Source organism: Calidris pugnax, unplaced genomic scaffold (genome assembly GCF_001431845.1).
Source record: "Calidris pugnax isolate Ruff unplaced genomic scaffold, ASM143184v1 scaffold232, whole genome shotgun sequence".
Lineage (NCBI taxonomy): Eukaryota > Metazoa > Chordata > Aves > Charadriiformes > Scolopacidae > Calidris > Calidris pugnax.
Window position 1 is genome coordinate 60,474 of NW_015090956.1, and position 14,615 is coordinate 75,088.

The 14,615-nt window shown below is 39.9% G+C and overlaps 2 protein-coding genes across 12 annotated transcripts in view; one reads left to right on the plus strand and one right to left on the minus strand.

The window, feature by feature from the left end:
* The window catches only part of GIGYF2 (GRB10 interacting GYF protein 2), an 81,653-nt gene that overhangs the window by 33,906 nt on the left and 33,132 nt on the right, over nt 1–14,615 (plus strand). The window lies entirely within an intron of this gene.
* KCNJ13 (potassium channel, inwardly rectifying subfamily J, member 13) lies at nt 1,657–11,223 on the minus strand. Its single transcript, XM_014952142.1, has 3 exons — nt 11,096–11,223; nt 4,165–4,645; nt 1,657–3,223 (listed from the first exon to the last, which is right to left on the minus strand). Exons 2-3 carry the CDS (start codon nt 4,640–4,642, stop codon nt 2,601–2,603), a joined length of 1,101 nt encoding a protein of 366 aa, XP_014807628.1. The 5' UTR covers nt 4,643–4,645; nt 11,096–11,223; the 3' UTR covers nt 1,657–2,600.

The following is a 14,615-nucleotide window of genomic DNA, read 5'->3' on the forward strand; positions in this document are numbered from 1 at the left end:
TGTTTAATTTCTTTGAATTGCATTTTCCTTTACTCTGCCTGGTGTGTTTTTCTTCCCTACCTCGCTGGCAGTAAGCGCGTCCAGAGAAGGTTCATCACTAGGTTGCTCTTGAAATGTTAGTCAAAGCGTAGATCTGAGCCCGTCAGCAATTTTTCTAGGCTTGTGTTGCAATTTGGGCCATGGCACATTTCCAGTACTTTATCAGACCTCCATGGTTCACCAGGTTTCAGGGACTGTAGAAGCAATAGAGGTGTCTTGTCTACCCCTTGTTCTGCAGCTGTTGTGAATTAACTGTGCACTTGTGTTTGTCTGTCTAATCTGCTTCTGCAGTAGTCTCCAGCTTTACAATCCAAAATACAGTATTTGAAGATTGCGTTTAGTCTATACTGACCATATTTTTCTTTATACTTGCTGTTGTGCCCCCTTTTAACCAAAATCTAGAAATAGAAAATGATTTAAAAAAAAAAAAAGGACAACTTTAAAGTATCGAGTCATTTAGAAGCCATACAAACCAGTCCACACTTTGATTAGATGTTAATTGAAATTAGAAATACCCTTTTTATGGCTTTGGCTCTAAATAGTGTGATTATATTACCGTCCTGTTGGGATTATGCATCTGAATTTTAGAACAATTGGTTTGTCTGAGACTGGACTAGATGGGATATGGGGGGGGGAAACAGTATCTCACACAGAATACTTCTCTTTTTTCCTAAATTATTATTTCAGACTTGACACAGGAATCTGCTGTACTGCTCTTGCACTGGTTCTTAATTTGAAGGACTCTTCTCAGTGTCCTATATTGATAATGTGGAAATAACACTTGCAAGAAATACTTAAAAATTATTGGATATTGCTGTCAGGGTGGAAAAGTGATCTTTAGACTGCATATGGGTCAACAGCCAAGAAAAGTAGGGATGAAGGCAAAGTGTGTTGCTCTCCAAGCTCTGCAGTATTCATGAATGCTCTTGCATAAAATTACATTTTAAAAAAAAAAGGCTCTGAGAATATCTGTAATAAAACCAAATCTGTCTGAGGACTGGAATGTGGGGAGTCAATACTTGAACAGTTTTGGAAAGAGAGCTGAATTGCAATGAAAACATGGGCCTTCTGCCTCATTCCTCCTCCCCATGCGAAATGCTTTGTGGAGCTGTTTCCCATTTCCCTAAAACAAAGCAGCTTTTGGCTAACCTTTTTTCGGGTTGTGAACATCCTTTAGTTTGGGGCTTGAGGAGAATTCAGTTACACAGTATCTCATCAGATCATTTCACACCATTTTTCCTGCTGCTGGACCACTTCAGTGAAATTAAAAGGAAGTATACTTGGTAGTGAATTGTGCTGTTGTCAATGAAAGTTGCTATTTATGCCATCTGGGTTTCTGGGAAAGTCTTTTACCTCTGGAAGATAACTTATACTTTATCTTGATACTTGACTGTTCAAGTATGAACACGTAATAGGCACTGCTTTTGTTGAGAGCTTGGAAATAATTATCCATCGTTCTGTTTATCCTTTAGCTTCTTAAATTATTTAGGAGCTTTGGAACAGTGTCTTAATTGCAACAGGTTTGTGAGCCACTTAAATACAAAAGTCTTATGTATAGTTTGTTTTAATTTTTTTATTTTAAAATTGATTCAAGTGTCTCTAAATATTTTTGTGCTGTGTGTACAGGCAAACATTGATATTAAAAAGCATAAAATATAAATGGATGCAGTTCTACTTCTTGTGTGTACATAGTGCATCCTTCTGGGTCAGATCTACTTGAGACAAGCAGCGCAAAGGTGAGAACATGTGGAATGCATAGTCCTTTTAAAAAAAAAAAGTACATTAATTCATTTAGAATAGTCTGTTTTTCACTGCTAAATTTATTCAGTGTTTCCAAATATGAAAAAATTTCCACTGTAGCATTTGTCACGTATATCAAGATTTTTCTTTTTTGACAGTGTCTTGAGATGAGATGTTCTCTTATTTGGCAGAGTGAGGAACTACAGTTAGTATTTACAATTTTGCTTAATAAGCACAGCAGGAGTGCTTTTCACTGCCATGAGAGATTGGCAGTACTCTCTGAGAGTGAATTCAGCCATCTGAAAACTGATAGAACTCTGTATCCCCAAAGAGTTAAGAGGACAGAAAAATTAGGATCTTGGATGAACAGAGTTGCGTATCCCATAACTAATATATTTACTGAACGATCCCATATTGGTTTTGACTGAGATTTTTCTTTTACATTGTCTGTTTTGTCACAAGCTGGTTAATTATGATTTTGGTCAGCTTTGGGAGTTTTGAAGGTCTCTCCTTTCAGGGTCAGTGCGGCTTTAATCATAGTCTGGTGAATTCAGCAGGTAGCTCTTTTAATTTCCAAGAATTAGTACTGTGATTCTTGTACCTGCCTTTGTCCTGGGTGGTTAATCCAGCCTCTCCTCAGCTTCCATGGGCACCCCGGTTCTCTTTACTCTGCGTTTCGTGTTGTAATCAAAAGGGTGGGAGTACAAGAGAAAGATCACTAGAAGATGGCAGGGCCAGGCAAGGAAGGTAGGTTGTAAGTGGAACCTGAAAGTTTAATGTAACAATAATTACAAAAGCACACAGTTCAAAGTCTGTTCTCTCTATTCTGTGAGGCCAGTCTCGGAGAGCTGGAAGCTGTCGGCGTGCTGTCCATTGATGCGGATCTCCTTGTCAGTCCTTTTTGGACTCTTTGAGCCAGCTGCAGCTGGGAGCTCGGGAATAGTCTTGTCAAAATTCTCCATCTTGATCTGATATTCACCCTTGGCATTGCGGGCCAGCACGGAGGTGAAGCGATGGTACAGCATGATCTCTGAGGGGAGGTAGGATGTTCTCCTCTGACACATTTCTCCCGTGCCCTCTTGCACAGCTGACAGAAAGACGACCAGCTCAAAATGGTGAGGGGTTTCTCTTTGGAGGAGAGCAGCCAGGGGGCTGGATGGAGTGATGGAATGGTAGTAGGTCAGTGGAAAGACAAAAAAAGGGCATTCATCCAAAGTAACACTGTCTAGGTGAAAGTCAACGCTAGTTTGGTGCAGCTGTCCATTCTCTTGTTCTTGGTAAAGTATAGCAGAAACCTGGACGCTGGTCAGTGGGCTGGAGCGTGTGTTGGCCACCTGAAACATAAGGCAGGGCTTCCCCTCGGTGTGTGTCACCACAGCAGAGCGGGTGAAGCGGATGGAGAAGGCCCGATTCTTTGGTCGGGCAATCTTTGCCACAAAAGCACCTGTATCACAGAAAAGAACAAACTGAGTAGGAGCACTGTGTCCATGTTGGTTCCCTGCAGCCTCTGAGCTCTGAAACAGTCCCACAGAACAGAAGCAGGCTTGGGTGGACATGGTCTTTCTAGCCTTCAGCCTGCATGCTTGAAAACTGCTAGGCTGGCATCACACTAACCCATTTTTTGTTTTAAAAGTATAGTTTTCCTAAAATGCTTCTTTTTCTACAGTATGTTCACTTACTAATCTTTGGAAAGTGAGCTGTAGCTGCAGGAAGGAGAGCTGTTAGCTTGCTCCAAGGCACTGTAATTGGTAATAGTACCTGATCTTGATGTGCTGCTGCTGGAGAAGCTTACTCTTAATACACAGTAAACTAGCCTGTGTATTTTTAAAGTCTATTGAAATACTTTTAAACCTGAAAGTTATTTTAAAGAATATAAAATATCTCAAAATAGCTGTGACACTGTAGAAATTTTCATTACATCAAGTACCGAGGAACACTTCAACACTGAGTTAAAGATCAATCGTAAACCCGTAAAACTATTACTCAAAACAAATAGACTTCAAATATTGTAATTGTAAATAAATAATGTAATGTAAATATTGTATTGTAATGGAAAAAAACTTGGAGAGATAATTGTGTAAGAAATAAGTGATTGAGAGGGATAAGTCACAAGTGACTTAGTGACAAGTCTCTTGTGACAAGAGACCTGTCACAAGTACTGTCCAATGAATAGTGGAACTCTCAAATCTGAATCTTGATATCACCTAATTTATGTCTTTTTTTAATGAAAGATGTCTAACACTGCTACAGAGCTGAAATCCCATCTTTGTAGTGACTGGCTTAATTGTTCTTTCAGATATCGGTATAATCACTCCTTGTTTCTAGCTCCATTCTTTTAATATCTGTTATACCTGTTCTATCTAAAGATGAAATATGAAGGATTACCTGTGATGAAGGCCTCCAGCATGAGCCCCAGGACCATCTGTATTGCGAGCAGGGCGATAGCACTGGGACAGTCCCCGCTTGGGAACATAGTGCCGTAACCGATTGTGAGTTGCGTCTCCAGCGAGAAGGAGAAAGCAGCTGTAAAACTGGTGATATACTTGACACATATAGTGTGGTTGTCAGGTGGAGCATCGTGGTCCAGCTCCAGGTCCCCGTTCATCTCAGCCAGCAAATACCAAAGCACTGCAAAGATTAGCCAGTGGATGACAAAAGAAGCAGAAAAGACAAGCATCATCCATCTCCAGCGCATGTCCATTAGTATTCCCCAGGCGTCTCGCAGGTAGGCCAGACCTTTCCCTTGGGCACCATCCATCTGGAATGTGCTGTGCCCATCCTTGGTCACCATCCTCAGGTATCTTTGGGTCAGGAGGGGAGCGCTGGATTTGGTGTTATTGCTCTCTATCATATCTGTTGTCATCTTCTAGAAAAGAGAAAAAAGGAAAAAAATCTGATAGAATGCAGCATATTTGGATTTTGCCTAACGTTCACAGCTTTTGACACATCAGCAGGGGTTGAAATACTGCAGCCAACAAAGGAAGGCTTATACATTGCAATCCAGAGAAGATTAAGTCAGGAGCCTGGAGAGGAATTTACCACTGTTTGTGGTAATACTTGGCTAAAAAAGATTAAGTTCAAAAATCTGACTACTTCTCAAATTTTCCCTGCTTAGTTGTTTAAATATAACTTTCATACTTCACCTTCCTAAATTTACATTTGAGTCGCATGTTTTAATTCTTTAGGGGTAAGTGGGATGGTATTAGGCATACTCTATCTGAAATGAAACTGAATTTTGTCTGATTATATCAGTTTTTCTAACTTCTTTTAAGCAGAGTATACTAGTTTACCAATGCTACTAACAATAGCACTATGGAAATAATATTTATTGTATTATTTTTCTAACACATTTGTGCATTTTTAGGGGAACACTGTAGTTTACCTACTAGTGCTTTCAGACTTTTCTACGTCAAGAAATTATTCCTGTCTGTGCCCACTGTGTCCAGTTAAGCCGAATTACAATATTCAGGACAGAGCTGCTTCTGTGAGTCTGAGGCTGTTTATGTAAGGATGGGGTAAAAAACAAAAGGGGGCAGGAGACCAATACTGAAAATATTCTGTGATATAATTTGAAGTTTAGTCTGTCTGAGCAGTGTACTTCTTACTTGTGGCCAAATGAGAAAATAGGGCAGCAAGAGTGGGGGAATTAGGGGGTGAAGGTGGAATTGCAAACGTGGGAAGCAAAATGGATACTTGTAGGTATTTGCCATGTTAGGCTCCTTTGTTTGCTTTCAAACTTGCCAAACTTGTCAGAAATGCTGAGTGTCTTTTGAAAAGACACTGGACACTCAAGTCTATAAATTTTTTAAATGTTTATGAATGTTTAAAGTTCACCTAGGATAGACTAAAATAAATAGGGGTTCAAGTAAAATAGAGACTTCACAATGTGTGCAACCTACTTAAAGAAGGTTGTGAGCAATCTTGTTTATAGAACAAGGGGATATTGTAAAGAAAAACATGGATTCTTTAAGTCATAATTATACATGGGGTATCTAGTAAATTTTATGTGTTTTTCATCAATTTTGACCTTTCTCTGAATTATGACTGTTTCAATGTATAATACAAGTGTATAAACAGGCTAGAGGAATAGGTCTTTTCCCCCACGAGTGCTGCCTTAATTTTATCTTGAAACACATTAGTTCTAAGGTTCCTGAACTTCAGGATGAATTTATGAAAGGTAAATATTTTTCCGGTGATATTTGATCCTGTAAGCCAGCGGTTCTCATGACTGTTTACTTGATACCCGTATTTAGTCATTACAAAACATTCATTCTTTTACTTGTGGCTTATGCCTAATGAAGTAAGAGAATTGACATCACAGTGACTACTCAGCTAGATGTTCATTTTTCTTTCCTTCTGTAGGTTCCTAGAGCCATCCACCTATTTCTCCTACCCACGCTGTAGTCAAAGAAGGTAGAGTAGATGACAGACTAAGTGGAATTTGGCAGTTTTCCCCTAATTTTTATTTTCCAATTCACATGTCCTAGAACGAATATTTCAAAGCCACTCCTTGAGCCAAAGAATACAGTGGAGTTTCTGAGTGTGTCCTGGTCAATAGTACCAGACTACTTTTCTTGGGGAATTCTGATCATAGTCCATTCAGTTTATAGCATAACGCCCCCCTTATCCAAATTTGGTCTACTGTATAGCTCTCTAAATGACAGCTTTCAGTCTTGCTGCTCTGTTTACAATAACCTAAATACATTTTTAAATGCTTCAGGAACCAGGTCATAGAATAATAGAATGGTTAGAGTTGGAAGGGACCTGAAAGATTCATCCAGTTCTGACCCCACTGCCCTGGGCAGGGACACCTCCCACCAGAGCAGGTTGCTCAAAGCCCCATCCAGCCTGGCCTTGAACATCTCCAGGGATGGGGCAGCCACAGCTTCTCTGGGCAACCTGTTCCAGTGTCTCACCACCCTCACAGTAAAGAATTTCTTTCTAATATCTAATCTAGATCTCCCCTCTTTCAATTTAAAACCATTACCCCTCATCCTATGTGATGACTAATGACTTGTCTGTAGAGCAGAATCCTTCAAATCCTAGATTTAAAGAGCCCTCCTGGATACCTTGAAGGAAAATGGGCATCTCTGAATGGGAAGGATGATGGGGACCATGCTCAAAATGAGCTCTGGACAATGCTTTGGATTTATCATCTTTAAAACAGGCAGTACTTGCAAGAAGCACTCCCTTGTTTGAATAGAGGGGAACACTCACAGAGCAAAGTGCCTCTGGGTGTAAACCTCATGCATCCTTGAAAAAAAAGCAACAAAACAAAACAGTAACCTAGAGAGTTTGTGTTAATTTTCATGGTAGTTTGAGAGCAGCATCTGCCTCAGCCTCCCAAGTAATCTGGGTTTGCAAAACAAGCAAGTGCTGTGAGAATCGATCTGATACTGACTGACTGGTGACAGAAGAATTTTCTACAGTGTTTTACATATATACGTTAAGTATGTTTTTCTTTCTCCTCTTAACATGGTATATTTTTCTTGGCTATAGTTCAGGTCTTCCACACCTTAATGCTGAGGTAGCTTGAGCACTGCAGACTTCACTCAGAGCAAAATGCTATCAGCATTGTGGAGTCTCAATTTTGTTGATTAAGGAGCTTTCTAGAGTGGTGATTAATCACTTAATGTTGACTTACAGCTCTAAAAAAAAATAAATCAGTTGGTGTTTGCCATCAGGATGTTTGGAACCTTTTCTATGGGGGAGGATCCATTACTGACAGATTTTGAAGGTTCTTGAGAGAGAGGAACCTTCATTAGCCCCCAGTAGTATGTTTCACAACAGTCCTTGTGTCTCTGCTCCCTGAGACTCCCAGCAGGGGAATTTGTCTGCTGAGGTTGACCAGGTTACTGCTCTCATATCTTTTGAGGGCTGTTTAATATATTATTTATCTAATTAGATGGCAGGGATAGCACTGGAAGTGTGTAAGCTGGAGTTCCAAAACTGTTGTGGTGTTTTGTTGGATTTTTTTGTTTTTGTTTTGTTTTTTTTTTTCAGAAGTCACAAGTCTCAACTTCTTGGGGCAAGGAAAATGGGTAAAAAACTCTGCAAATAAGCTCTGAGAGCAATGCAGTTGGTTCAGAATAAGAGGTGAAAGAACTGTCCTGTGAGAAATAGTTTACTTTGGGCTGGAGGATGGATCCTTTCTATTCTCAAAAGCAGAGTTAACTTCAGAGTAGATGTGACTTTGAATTTAAAAAGAATTATTATCTTCTGTCTACTCCTTTCCTTGCCCATTGTAGTAAAAAAATATAAATACCGTTTTTCCTTGTTAGTGATAAATTAATGAAGTTACAAAGTACAATTTGGACCATCTGATCCCCTGCCAGGCATGGTCCTTGATGTCCCCGCATTAATCCCAGTTTCAAACAGTGTATGTTTTAGGAAAGGCATTCAACTTCCCAGAATTCCGTTTTTTCAAGTCATTGTTTGTTGGAGAATACTCGCCTCCGCTGCTAAATACAGACTGTGTTTCTAATCCAGATTTGGCTAATGTCATCTCTTAACCTTTATGTTATGCTGTTTGTCTGGTTTTGCTTTTCCTGCTTCCTGACTTGTGAAACTGTTGTAGCTTTGGGGTAATCCTTCTCCCTCCATCTCCCAGCTGATAGCCCTTGACTGGAAAGACAGGAACTGTCAGAAATCACCTTTCTAAACCTCCTTTGGCATGTTGACCAGTTCTTTTATCATGCATTCAGTGTATCTAATCCTTTCTGTTTCCAGTCTATTGAAAAGTAAATGGTTATCACCAGTTCCAGTGCTTATGTTAGTTCTTAGTGGTTTTTTAATCTCTTTACCATCATTCTCCCTCATTCTGGATTCTTCTGTACATTCTTCATTCTTCTGCATTCTTCTAAGATGAGTCAAGGTAGCGTAAGTGCTACCTTTTTAAATCAAAGTCACAGTTTGCTTTCCCTAGTGGTCAGACAGGTTCTAAACTGACCTGGCTTGCTAATGATTTATGTGTAATAAAACTCTGCCTTGCGGCTCTAGGATATTGCTTGCATTTCTGAAATTCATGATCCAGCACCCTGATCTCCCACGCTTTGCCTTTCTGATTGAGATCATCTTCCTTGTGTTGTAACAGCTCTTTGTTTCATTGCTTCATGCCACCATGTTTCTTTCACCTTCTTTCCTCTTGCTTAGCCTTTCTGTTGGCAGCAGAAGCTCAGCTGTGAAGAGCCTGGTAGGTTTCCAGGGGAACCCATTTGCAGCAGCATCTTCATTTTGTTTCCCTTCTCAGTTGAAGGCATTTGAAGTGTCACTTCCAACTTGTGTTCAGCTCCCTACACTAATGCACCTGCAACCCTTTGAGGAGCCTGAATGCCTTTTGTGTGGAGCTGTGTTCAGGGGAGACTTCTGCAGTGCTGCCCTACCTGTCCAGCTTCTACTCTTAACTAAATCTCTTCTAATTGACCTTGGAAGGGATTTGAGGCGGTTTATAGTGCGCTGCTTCGTTATGACAGCAAAGTAGTCAAGAGGACCTGCTGTTTGCTGGGAATAACTGCAAAAACTGCTTACAACTGTAGCATAACTCGAAGATTTATTAGAACCCAGGTGGTGCTGGCATGTCCCTCTGGGAACGTCTACATTCCCTCTTTACTTGACCTGGCTCTGCATAATCTTGTACCCGTTTCAGATTTGAACACCACCTCTGTTCTCTGAGCTGTGATCATTGAGATGTATTGCTGCCTCTGCGCTTTGCAACAAGAACAAACTAAGTTTATCGTTATTTTAAAGGCACTTTCGTGCTATTAAAATCTAAGTATTGTTATTTTTTCGATTGAGTGGCAATCCTTGAGGTGCTCTGACATTAATAATAGGAAATGAAGGTTTTCCAGTATTGATGGCATGACTGGATCATATAACTTATTTTAGGGGACAACCTTAGAAATATAAGAAGTAATTCAGTTAGAATAACTGCTTTGGTTGAAAGCTTATGCTGCAGTTCTTGGTCGGATAGTTAAAATTTCAAACAAGTTTTTCCTGTAGTTTTGTAGCTAATGCCTCACTGAGATGAATGGGAGTAGTTTTGTGACAAAACTTTTTTTTTTTCAAGCAGTCTGCAGTATTAAGATAACAGTTTTTAGGACTTCTTACATATATAAGTAAGTCTTGTAAAAACAGGGAATTTAATTTGTTGAGCCAAAGTCATACTTCTTAAAGGAAGTGCCACAAAGTATAGGATGCAAGAGCTTGTACTGTTGACCTTCTGAGACAGAATACACTTAAAAAAAAACCCCAACAACCAAACCCTCCAAAAGTTTGGTAAAATGGGAAAGTATGTCTTCTTTTTATAGTACGGAAAGCAAAGCTACTTATATGCTTGCATTTTGGGGGGCATCTGTAATGCTCTATTTCATTTATAACATATTTTCACATAGTACAGCATGATGAAAATACTGAGGTTCCATATGAACTTTGCTGAGGTTCCATGACTTTGCTTAAATGTTGTCAAAGTCTTTAAAATACACTAGTATATATTAAATCCTTCCAGAAAAACTTGAATGCCAAATTAAATATTGTTAATGGAGGAATAAATCTAGAGTTAAGAGGGGAGGATATTTGATGTAAGGCTGATCTAATAAAATCTGCTGCCATTCTTTTCTTTTTTTTTTTTTGGTAGAAGGTGCTGGTTTTGAACTCTTTTGAACACACAGCCCTGCCCTGTGTGATGCATATTTCCTAGTGGCTTCTCTAGAGTGACAGAGCTTTCTGGGATGTCATGGTTGACACTCGATGCCTATGTGTAGCTTCCTGAGCAGTGACACTGGCTCACAACCTGTTCATAAGCACAGTCGGAATGGTTGAAAGCGATTGAAGGTGTGAGAGATAATTACAAATGGTAAAAGCAGGCTTGAAGAGGTGAAGCTCATCTCTTTAATTTGTGACGGAATTGAAGTTAAATGCTGAGTTACAATAAATGCAGCAAGAAGGTGAGGATGACTCTTGAATAGCGCTTGGCTGGGTGACACCTGGCTACCTTGGCTGTAGGTTTGCAAGCACTCCTTGTTTGCAGAGCGTTGCGGTCTTTCCAGCACTGTTTGTTTTGAAAGCTTTCTGAAAAAACATTGCATGATGACTTGGATCTTGCTCTGTATAGTCTGTTAGGACTATGGTCATCTGAGAGAGCATTCTCTTTTTGGAGAGGGGAATCAGAAACCATTTTAAGATTATACTTAATTTAGCAAGCTTTAGAAATAAAACTGTGCCCTGAAAACAACTTTGATTTCTTTGATTCCAGAATGACAGGAAAATTTCTAATCGTACAGTAAGAAAAAAGAATATTAAGATTGTTTTGTGTACTTACCAGTCTTTGAAGGGTTTGTGTGCAGGAGAAGGGGAAAACCTGGGCTCCAGGAGAGGGACTGGGCTGGTCTTGTGTATTGATCCCAGCACTGGTAAGAAACTTCCCACAAGTGGTTGGTAGAGGTCTTTTTTTAAAAAAAAAAAAAAATAAAAAAAAAAAAAAATGGTGTGTTATTTTCCCCCCCGTGACTACTTTAATAAAAATATAAATAAATAATGAAATAAGAAAAAAAAAAAAAAAAAAAAAAGTAAAAAAAAAAAAAAATGGGTCTGTATGTCTCACTCCTGTGTTTATAGTGTCGGGGGGGTTGGTTTTCATCTGAAGCTGATTCGATTGGTCATTTTGCCTGCAGGGGGGCTGGTTAGCTCTGATCATGTGGAAAAGAATGCTGGTTTGTTAGGAGCATTTCTTTACCCAACACAAACCCTTAGCAGCCAAGGAGAAATCCTCCAACACTTACATGGGGAAGGGGTGCCTTCCTCCTCACCTCCTTAATAAGAATCATTTTTTAGGTTTGTATACTCTTAAACTTTTACTTGAAAGTTAAAAAGGCCAAAATTCCCCTGGAAAAGCTGAATGACAAATGTTCCCTTATCGCTGCTGAAAAACACACACTGTTCTCCAATACTTTCTCCCTAACTGGTGTCAACTGCCGTTTTTTTAGGTGAAAATGGAAACTCTTGCATCTCACTGCTGCTTGTCCAGTGTCACCCCTTCTCATTAGGGCTCTAGCTCCTGAGTGTTGGTGTTAACAGAAGGGACCGCGGCTAATGGTGCAGCCTGCGGTCTCTGGAGGGTGTTGTTGAACTGAAGCTTAATGCTGGTCAGAAGATGTAGATCTGGCCACTTCTCTTCCATCTCCACAGTGCTCCTTTGTGAAAACATGGAATTAATCACAGGATTTTGCTAAAGCCAAGGAGTGAAACAATGCAGATTGGGTGGGTTGCTGATTCCATACATTAAACGAAACCATTTGCACTTAAGCTATTTTCTCTCTCATTTATCAAGTGAGAAGAGTTCTTGAGGGAAGATGTTTTAGCTGAGTGACCGCACAGAGTGGCCAGCGTGCCGGAATACTAAACTGAACTCTGAGGACAGCTTTGTAATGCAGTAGTATTTCACACTTTTTTCTTTTTTTTTTTTTTCCCCTTGGTGAGCTGCTGATGTGAGGGCTTTGATCGAACGTCAGATGTAAGAGGATCTAAGAAACAAAGGCTGTGGTTGTTTGCAGGAAAACTACTGAAGGCCTGCTGGGAAAATTATTAATGTAGACTTTCCTGCTTAGGAAACAAAATCCTCCCTCTTTTTCTTTCTTTTTTTTTTTTTTTCCCTCTTTAACCTTCCCCCCAACCCTAAATTGCAAAATATTAATTCTTTGCTTCATTAGTATGGAACATTTTAATACATGTTCAGGCACAGCACCAGAAATTGTGATAGGCATAGTGTGACCTTCAGAACCAGGGCAAATAATACAGTGCAAGGGGACTCCCACCTCTGTGGAACGCCTATAGACAATGTGACTTAACCTTCACCCTTCCCTCTATACTGCAGAAAAGTTGTACTGCAACTACAGACAACTTTTTTTATTCAGAAGTAGGATTTTTTTTTTTTACAAGCAGTATTTTCTTGCAAACCATATTTTGTACTGTAGAAAGCGTATGGTGTCTGGTCACATGTTTTCTAATCTGATTCAACTGAATGGGTTGAAAATCTGACACAATCGTACAGCAGATGAAATAGCTACAGTATGTGATTTCCAGGTGTTGTTATGGAATTAAGCTCTCTTGTTAATTCCTTTGAATTTGCTGGTTCGCTAACACCCATGGCAGTGAATAATGGTCACTTTAGTGAAAAAGTATCGAGTGATGTGCTTGAGACCTACTGATGAGATGGAGATTTTTATGAAGAGAGAGAAAACGTGAAGCTAGAAATGGGCATGAGAACTTCTGATCTGTCACCAACTGTGATTACAAACAAGACACTTCTCTATGTATGTATTCCTATACTGTCCCTAGTGTGACAAATACTGTCTTAATGAGAAGATAGTCCTTCTTTAGAAACATCGTCTTAGGGCTGTTTGTTTTTTTCTTCTGTAAAATGACCTACAAAATGACACATCTGGGCAAAGTAATCTGAATTCCTTTAAAAGCACTATAGCTGTAAAGTTTTTCCTTTTCTCCTCTCCTTGAGGAAGCGTGTGGCACGGAGCAGAAAGAAGAGAGCGAGTCAAAGCGCTCAACAGACTCCCCTAGTTTTTCCACAGTGTTTGCTGTCAATCATGGTTTCCTGTTCATTCTCTCCAAACAGTGAGCATGTCATAGGAAACGTGGATTGACAGCACGGAGAACAGAAGTTATTTGCCATTCTCTTAGTAAGTCCTTTCCTTAAACGCGTTGCCACGGGGCGATGTCCCAGAAGCCCGGTCTTGTTCTTTGCGGTTCGTCTCCCTTCAGCCCGGCGTTGCACAGCTGTAGGCTTTTTTGGCTGGATACTGCTAGGCTCTATCTGAAGTTTTCTGTAAACACCATTGCTGGCTTTGTGACAGACTTGAACAGAGGTGCCCTTTTATTGCTCCTTCTCTTCAGGAAGTCCAGGCAATTAGTCCAAGGCAAAACCATAGATTGTGTTTTTAGTTTTTTTTTCATCCTTAAAACATTGCCAAAGACTGACTCTCTGACCTAAGTCATTTCAGCTGAAATGAGTGTTCTCAAATCTAGGAACAGTTTGCAGAGACAAAATGCTAGGATTTTGGAAGTTGTGAATTTAGATGTGAGCTGCCAGAGTATTCCTGTATACGGTTTTGTCATGGTTTTTGTCACTTGTGTGGCTAGAATTTTCTGATCCTTAACCTGTGACCAATCTGTATTTGTGAAGAACTACTTTCTTGGCTGGTTTTTCTAATGTTAAAGATCATCTAATGGCATGTCTGTTTTGACACATACCTTGCTGTCTTTGAATATTGCTTGCTGTGATGTCCTGGTACCAGAAAACTGAAGTATGTCATGATACGCTGTGCTTTCTGTCTCAATTCCACTGAAGTGTGGCATCAAAACAGTCACCTGATATGACACACTGGAGTGCTGTTGTGTTTAGAAAGGTTTCAGAATCACAAATGATACCATTCTCAGATGTATATAATACCAGACCCCTTATAATCAATTATTTTCTTGTTTCTCAGGTTTCTAATGCTGTAGAATTTAAAATCAGAGGAGGGGCAGGATCCCACTAGTGTCTGATCTTGGCAAACAGCGTTTGATGTTTTGTCACCTCTGTAGAGATGTGTGTTTTAGACCCCAGAGCAGCAAGCAGGGATGTCATTGTTCAGAATACAAAACCCAGAATACAAACTTCAGTAGTTGAGTTCTTGGGAGCAAAAGCAGCTGTCTGAAGGACAAAGAAAACCCGAGTTGCCTTGTGTATGCCTATAGCATGTATATGTCTGCAGAGGGGCTAAGAACATACAGATATTCAGTGGCAAAGTAAACTTCACAATATTATTTAGGTAACCTTCCCCCCCCCC

Coding starts and splice junctions, on each gene's coding strand:
- KCNJ13 (XM_014952142.1), bottom strand. CDS start 4,642: ATGACAACAGATATGATAGAGAGCAATAACACCAAATCCAGCGCTCCC. Junction 3,224..4,164: donor GCTGGAGGCCTTCATCACAG/GTAATCCTTCAT, acceptor TCTGTGATACAG/GTGCTTTTGTGGCAAAGATT.